Source organism: Frankliniella occidentalis, unplaced genomic scaffold (genome assembly GCF_000697945.3).
Source record: "Frankliniella occidentalis isolate FOCC.00 unplaced genomic scaffold, Focc_3.1 Scaffold558, whole genome shotgun sequence".
In the NCBI taxonomy this organism is placed as follows: Eukaryota; Metazoa; Arthropoda; class Insecta; order Thysanoptera; family Thripidae; genus Frankliniella; species Frankliniella occidentalis.
In genome coordinates this window covers 10932-18765 of record NW_026267674.1, presented here as the reverse complement: position 1 = coordinate 18765, position 7834 = coordinate 10932, and the positions used below count along the sequence as shown (strand labels likewise).

The following is a 7834-nucleotide window of genomic DNA, read 5'->3' as shown; positions in this document are numbered from 1 at the left end:
AAAGTTGTTCGAAACATTAAATTATCACTGACCTGATTGGTATTGCTAAAACCAGAGTTTGGTGGGTTTGAACTTGAGATAGAAGAATTAGTGCTCAACTGGAAGGTTGTTTTCACTGCTGTTTCAGTAGCTGAATTTACAACAGCAGGGGGGGAGAAGTTGAAAGCCATTGCGCTGGTTGCCTGTGTACCACTGGTTGAGACAGTTCCAAAAGTAATACTACCGCTTCCACCCACTGATTTACTTTCAGAAGTATTCTTGGCACTTGTATTAATAGCTGGCAATGATGAGGCAGGAGTGAAAGAGAAAGATGTTACAGTAGGTGGGACATTTGAAGAGTTCAGTTCACCACCTGCAAAATAATTTTAAAAATTAGAAAATAAACTATTAGAAGAATAACATTATTTGTCAAAATTACCCAGCAGAGAAACATACCAAATATAGATCCAGATGGGCCACTGAATGTAAATCCTCCAAACGATTTTTTTTCAGATACACTAGTTTGTGATGGTTCTGATGCTTGTAATTGCTTGTAATTGGCAAATGTAATAGAAGAACCACCTGGAGCACTATTGCCAGATGTTACATTCACTTGAGGATGTTGAAGAGGTGTAAAAGAACTGGAACCAGATGAAAATTGAGGTTTCTGGCCAGACATCATAAATGTAACAGGCTTATCTACCGTTGGAGCAGTGCTTTTAAAATTACTCTCTGTTAGAGTAGTAACACTGGGTTGCGATTGCACTGGCAGAAAAGAAAATCCACTTTGAAAGGTGGCAGAGGGAGTCTTGAAAGAATCAGATCCAGAGACAACTGCTGGCGATTGGTTTGAGGAGAGTATAGGCAAGCTTGATGAAGTCTTTTGATTGGAGGAGTCAGATGGAGAGACAATGGCAGTTTTCACATTTGAAGTGTCTTGACCAGACTTCAAAGGCGTAACAGTAAACTGGAACATAGGTTGTGTAAAACTGCTTGTAGATGTAGTTGCTGGTGAATTAGTTTGGGAGTTAACAGCACGTGGGGATGCTTGAGAGTTTGAAGGAGTGAAGTTGAACATTGGTTTGGCTGATGAAGATGAAGCAGTTAGATCTTCCTTTCCAGATGAATTGAATTTGTCACCAGTTGAGGCAGGAGCAGGTGCTGGTGTTGATAAAGGATTTTCCACTGGTGGTGTATTTACTGAGATCAAAGATGAGAGAGGTGATGCTGGAGGTGCAACTGATGAAGTTGGAACTTTGGTCATCATCATTGGACTAGGTTCAGTCTGGAAAAGTAATTCACAATGCATTACATCAAAATCTCAATTAAAAAAATAAACTTCAGGCTGTGTTAGAGGGGAAAAACTTGAAACTTCACAACTTACCATTGCAGCAAAGCCTGAAATGGTGGCTGCTGCTGATGAGGGTACTGCAATCACTGCACAAGAAGATGGAGTGACAGTAGAGGTCACAAGTGAATTACTTTTTTCAATATCTGGGGCCAGGTTCGATATGCTGTTGTTTTTAAGAGTGTCAGAAACTTTGAGGTTGTCTTCAGACTCCTTAACATTACGTATATCTGAATAGAGGAGAAGAACAAGCACCTTATTAGATTATAATAGGAGAAAGCTTTAGATAAGGGCTGCAGGAAAAGAATGTTGAGGTTAAGAATGAGAGTCTACCCTTTGGCTCAAATAAATTAAAACTCTATGATGAGGGCTTAGAAATGTTATTTCAATATTTCTCATTGTATAGAGGCCCGACCATTGAGTATTACTGTATATGAGCCAGTAGGACAATTTTTATTTTCTGCCTCATCATTTCTTAACCCAGCTTGAAGATTGATCACTAAGTGCTTATTTTAAATGACTGGAGATGTAAATTAAATATACCTTGTCCACTCATGCGTGATAGGAGGCTCTGAAACCGCTCTGGGCGATCTAAGTCAGACGAGCTACCCTGTTCAAATAGACACCTTTCGTCAGCATCTGGAGGAACCTGTGACCAAGAACTTCCTTTCTTTTCAGACTGGTTGGCTTTAGGATGTGATCTAGCAACAACATCCTTTCTGAAAAGTTTTGATGTCAAGTCAACTTCTGGTTTGTCAGCCATTTTCTCTGAAATGATGTTTACCCTCTCTATAGCTGGAGTGCTTTTCGGTATAGCACTGACATTGGCTGACTCATTTAGGTTAACGTTTTTCTGGACAACTTTCTTTGTTGTGGTTGATGAAGTATTGGGTGACTTCTTTCGGTTCCGTAAAACCTCCTAAAACACAAAACAAAACAGGGTTAAATAAAGATTTAAGGATAAGTAAAAATGCATAAACAACTTGAAGTAATAAGTACATACTTGAGTGCGTGCTGCGCTTTCTCCTGCTTCACATGTTTGTGAATGGAGCCAACGTGAGGTTGAGGGAGCAGAAACATCAGAGGCTGATTCTTTGAATAGCTTTCCTTTCCCATCTTCTCCAAAATCATCTGAAATTTAAAAAGAATGTTAACAAAGAAACACACAATTAACACCTGAACCTAAAACAGTTAAATCACAAAATAAATATGAGCAGTACTTACAACAATCAGCTTTGCGCTTATTTCCACTCAACCTTTGCAGCAATGTTTTACTAGAGCTGAGAGAGCTAGAAATTTCATTGTTGGAAGACTGAGGTTTTGCTTGCTGCCGTAGTCTTTTTGCTTCATTTGCTCTTGAGGGGTCATCATGAAGTCTTTTTCCACTACAAAATAAGATCTAATGTGAATAGAGGACCAAAGAATACTTTGGCATCTTTGAAATGTGCAAGTTAGTTACTTACTGAGACTGGATGTCACTTTGAGATCCCACAGCTGAGGGCACTGATGGCGCTCGGATGTGACGGTATTGGTACATATCACAATTAGGGTTAGGTAACGCAGAGTCACCTTTCCGCTGACGTTTTTTACCAGGATCGTCTTCCTGAAAACGATACAACATAACTTTATTAAACTTAAAACTAAGTTTTGGGATTCAACGATAAAGGAGAATGAGTTCATTAACTTACCATAACTTCTTGACACTGAGAATATATACGTTTGCGAGATGCTTCTTGGAGACTTTCAAGCACTGACTTGGCAATTTCATTTTTTCGAACTGACATATACGACCTCATTTGCATGTTATTTCTGTTATAATGTTGCCTGTAATATAAACAATCAGAATTATAATTATAAAATATACATGGCTACTTTCATTTCAAATAAGTAAATAAAAACAAAATCATCATACCGTTGATCCGGAGATATAGGTGGAGCAATTTTTACTCGGACAGAACTGCTAGGCAATTTTTGACTATTCCTTAAGGTCAATGAAGAGGGCGGGGATGAATTTAAATGAACAATGGGAAACAAGCCCACTGAACCATACCTGTCTTGCTGAGTAGCAGGATTGTTGTGGCCCCAATTAAGTCCTGAATTATCATTTGCACAACGCACTAGTCTATCCGTAAAACCAGGACTATTCACATTCACAAAGAGACTGCAATGAAGAAAAGGGAGTTTAATATAAAAGAATATATTGAAATATGCATTTAGAAATAAACAATTAACTACATAAAATTTTTGATACTGCTTTGCAAAGCATAGTCATTGAATTGAATGTAAATCTCACAGATTACACTGGATAGCTCACCCCGCGTCAAATGTTGGGTTGTGGCGGACTGAAGACAGAAGAGGACCAGCAGTGGTCTGTATCATCTTGCCACTGTTTGCTCTATTGCGTAGCTTTTGAAAAGAGCTAGGATCTACATGATTTTGAAAAAAATCTTGAGCTTGGTTACGAGATGTTTTAGGAGTGTTGATTCTTCCAAAATTGAGTTGGCGACTGTCAGCAGCAACCATCTCAGGTGAAACTCTGGAAGGCAAGGGCAATACTGAAGGGGCACTTGCACCATGACTGCTAGTAGGAGTGGAGCGTGGTGTTGATGACACAATTTCATCCACAGGACTTCTTCGGTTCTTGGCTGTTTCCAAACCACTAGCGACGTGAGGGATAGGGCTAGGCAGGTCAATGCCAGTCAACAAATTGGGGGAGTGCAGAGGTTGGCGGTCATTTCCACTTAGTGCCGGCCATAATACCGACGTAAAATAAGTATAATGGTTGTATAAAACTGAACTGTGGTTGTACGTTATATGAACGATACCACATAACGCTGCTGCCGTCAAGGTTAGGTATGGATACGCCAGGAACAGCAGCACAACAACAAACAGCACACCCGTTGCGATGAATAGCGAATTGGTCGTTAAGTTCGCCATGGCTGCAACGTGTACAGCATGCAGAAAACTCTAATTAACATGGCGAAACACACACACGCCAAAAATACATCGTTAATTCTTAACACTTTTCAGCAAAGATAGCTGAACTTTCTTGATTTTGTTTTGTTTTTGGTGGAACACAGCCTTTTCGTAAACAAAACTCAGTCGCAGTAGGGGGTCAGTAGTAACGCAGAGAACGCAGCCCGAAAACGGACTTTTCCACCGGATGTCCCCCGTTCCTACCGTTCCCTGCCACAGAATTCCCCCCCCCCTTCTATCCCCTTCACTTCCCTCCCCTTCCCCGTACCCCTCCAGCAGAAGCAGAGGACGCAAGGATACCCCACCACTATTCCAGTATTAAACAGTTACTTTTTTAAGGTCACGGCAATGGCAGGAGTGACGAAACACCTTGCCTCGCAGGGGAAGCGAGTGGCGTTGCAGCTGGAAGCATTCTCTCGGTGTTGGCGCGTGACCTCCGCCCGTCTGCACACAAGTTCAGTCAGAATGGTAGGTTAGGGCCCGGCTTCTCGGAGCTTGTTTTGCCGTCAAATTATTCCCTCTCACCCGCCGCTTATCACAAGCAGGGTCACGTGATGCTGCTCCTTGTGAAATAATCGTTCACAAATGAGGCCTTGATATTGTTTGCTCTACGCCCACGCCCTGCAGCCTGTGGCATACTGATGGGACACACTACTTTGTCTGGGTCCTATAGTTTTGCTGTATCACACAGTCCATCTGGCTTTCCCCGGGAACATCCCGGAAGGAAATATTCCTATATATGTGAAGTGCAGGTTTTGAAAATACCTTCTGTCTGTTCGTTTTCAACCTGTTGCAGTATCAATTGACCTTGCTAAGAAAGTCATGGTACACTGATCTATGCCTCTTACTTAACTTATAGCCATGTCACCTATTTTCTTAAATATTGATTATCTCTTTTCCTAGGAGGACTATAGACTTGAATCCGACACCTTTGGAGAGCTGAAGGTGCCAAGTGACAAGTTGTATGGAGCACAGACTGTCAGGTCCACCATGAACTTTGCCATTGGTGGTCCATCAGAAAGAATGCCGGTATGTCATAAATTGCTGTTAGCCACTGTGCAAGAAATTTACTGGCAGTTTTTCTGTTGTATTCTTTTGAATAATACGATTCTTTATGCTTTAGTTGCCTGTAGTGAAGGGAATGGGGACATTGAAAAAGGCTGCAGCTTTGGTAAACAAGGAGTATGGATTGGACCCTAAAGTTGCTGATGCGATCAGTAAGGCAGCGGATGAAGTTATTAGTGGTGAGCTGTATGAAGCACATTTCCCCCTTGTTATCTGGCAAACTGGTTCAGGCACTCAGTCAAATATGAATACAAATGAGGTCTGTCTGCAGCTCATTATTCTTGTTCTTTATCAACTTATTTTTCTTGATTAATTTGCTCCTCAAACTCATTGACATTTTTAGGTAATCAGCAATAGAGCCATTCAACTACTTGGTGGTAAACTGGGATCTAAGACCCCTGTTCACCCTAACGACCACGTGAACAAAAGTCAAAGCTCCAATGATACCTTCCCCACTGCAATGCACATTGCTGTGGCTGTTGAAATCAACAAGCAGCTTTTGCCTGCAATTGAGGGATTACATGATGCTTTGAGAAAGAAGAGCAAAGAATTTGAAAAGATTATCAAGATTGGACGCACTCACACTCAGGTTTGTTTATAAATTTTATCTCACTTTTTGTTGCTATGATTCATGCCATGCTATGGTCAATATGAGAATAAAATTGTCTGTCTTAGGATGCTGTACCGCTTACCCTTGGTCAAGAGTTTGGAGGCTATGCTCAGCAACTGGAGTTTGGTATTGCTCGTATCAAGGATACACTTCCTCGTCTGTACATGCTCGCTATTGGTGGCACTGCTGTGGGCACAGGACTCAACACTCGAGTTGGGTTTGCTGAGAAGTGTGCTGCCAAGATCAGTGAACTAACTGGTAAATTTATTGTTGTTACTATAAATCTCTTCTTAAAATACTGTGAAATTCATTACCATGAAAATTTTTTCATTGTAGGCTTACCATTTGTATCTGCTCCCAACAAATTTGAGGCTCTGGCTGCTCACGATGCTTTGGTTGAAGTGTCTGGTGCTTTGAATACTGTTGCTGTGAGCATAATGAAAATTGCCAATGATATCCGTTTTCTAGCATCTGGACCACGCTGTGGTCTTGGTGAATTAAGCTTGCCTGAAAATGAGCCTGGTAGCAGTATTATGCCTGGTAAGAAAATTGAATAGTAACACAATTTCACAGCCCTTTTCCTAGACTTACTTTTTTGTTTTTCATTGCAGGAAAGGTCAATCCTACTCAGTGTGAGGCTATTACTATGGTTGCTGCTCAAGTAATGGGCAACCATGTTGCCACTACCATTGGTGGCAGCAATGGTCATTTTGAACTTAATGTTTTCAAGCCAATGATTGTTGCTAATGTACTTCGTTCAGTCCAACTGTTGGCTGACAGCAGTCGAATGTTCACTACCAACTGTGTCCAGGGTATTGTGGCCAATGAAGACCGCATTGCTAAGATTCTGCACGAATCTCTGATGTTGGTTACAGCTCTAAACCCTCACATTGGCTATGATAAGGTGAGATGGATTTTACCCTGAATGAGTAGTTTTAGTAAACTTTGAGTTCTTGCTTAACCTCTACATTCTGCGTAATTATTTTGTAGGCTGCCAAGATTGCCAAGACTGCCCACAAAGAGGGAACCACATTGAAGGAGTCTGCCCTTAAATTGGGTTACCTGACTGAGCAACAGTTTAATGATTGGGTTAAACCTGAGGACATGTTGGGGCCCAAGTAAACAAGGCTGTGTTCTGTATAAATCATGTTTGCATTTTTAGCCAATATTCCATTTTAATTATGTGGTATGTTGTTAAAAAAAATCAAACACTTTGGTCCACTTTTAAAAAACTGCTGGCAGTAAAAACACTCAAATGTAATTGTACATATATCTCATGTATAGATTGTAGATTATTTGCCACTTTTAAATGATCTGTGTTGTAATTGCTTTTTACCTGAATGTTATAATCAAAAATGTACAGAGTTTCAAACCATCTTTTCATTAACTGTTTATCTGCATACCTTGCATTATTTAGACCAACAATTTGTGTTATTTGTATTTCAACTGCTCCCAATAACGAGTAAATAGTAATAATTATCCCTGGTCCTGTTATTCAATCAAGCTTCTTAGTACCAAAGTGGGCGGCCTACAGCAACCAAAAGAAGCGATAGTGTAGGAAACTCAACACAGAAGCGCCTGCACAGGTCAGTATAGGCCACGTCCTACACACAGCTTCGTGCAAACGTCATTGGTTGCCTAACTAGACGGCGTCCGGTGTACCCCTAGTATTTCATGAGGTGTCGCGGCGTATCTGCAGATGCGCGCCTACACGCGCACCTTTGCAGCTAATATAAGTATAGCACAGAGCGGGCCCTTGAGTGAGTAACTGCAGGCACAAGGCAGGCGGCGCGGCAGGGGGGTGGAGGTTATTTCAGAAGGTATGAGAAATTAGAGACTTTACACATTATACAACC

General features: G+C 41.1%; 2 protein-coding genes across 3 annotated transcripts in view; one reads left to right on the top strand and one right to left on the bottom strand.

Moving 5' to 3' along the window:
- LOC113211949 (nuclear pore complex protein DDB_G0274915) overlaps positions 1-4443 on the bottom strand; it is a 17749-nt gene extending 13306 nt beyond the window's left edge. The window contains exons 1-10 of the mRNA XM_052275264.1: positions 3642-4443; positions 3240-3488; positions 3016-3151; positions 2791-2930; positions 2552-2712; positions 2331-2458; positions 1871-2246; positions 1364-1557; positions 436-1264; positions 33-352 (exon numbers count right to left, since the gene is read on the bottom strand). Coding sequence (XP_052131224.1) covers positions 33-352; positions 436-1264; positions 1364-1557; positions 1871-2246; positions 2331-2458; positions 2552-2712; positions 2791-2930; positions 3016-3151; positions 3240-3488; positions 3642-4264 — 3156 coding nt within the window. The 5' untranslated portion in view covers positions 4265-4443. The remainder of the gene's footprint in view (positions 1-32; positions 353-435; positions 1265-1363; positions 1558-1870; positions 2247-2330; positions 2459-2551; positions 2713-2790; positions 2931-3015; positions 3152-3239; positions 3489-3641) is intronic.
- A 112-nt stretch (positions 4444-4555) lies between these two features.
- LOC113211942 (fumarate hydratase, mitochondrial) lies at positions 4556-7457 on the top strand. 2 transcript variants are annotated; one of them, XM_026430490.2, is made up of 8 exons: positions 4556-4771; positions 5207-5332; positions 5427-5627; positions 5712-5957; positions 6044-6236; positions 6315-6518; positions 6590-6882; positions 6969-7457. In XM_026430490.2, the coding sequence occupies exons 1-8, from the start codon at positions 4652-4654 to the stop codon at positions 7098-7100; spliced, it is 1515 nt and encodes a 504-aa protein (XP_026286275.1). In that variant the 5' UTR covers positions 4556-4651; the 3' UTR covers positions 7101-7457. The 2 variants fall into 2 exon arrangements, with proteins under 2 accessions (XP_026286275.1, XP_026286276.1); XM_026430491.2 differs by lacking the exon at positions 4556-4771 and adding an exon at positions 4888-5128.
- The last annotated feature ends 377 nt before the right edge of the window (positions 7458-7834 follow it).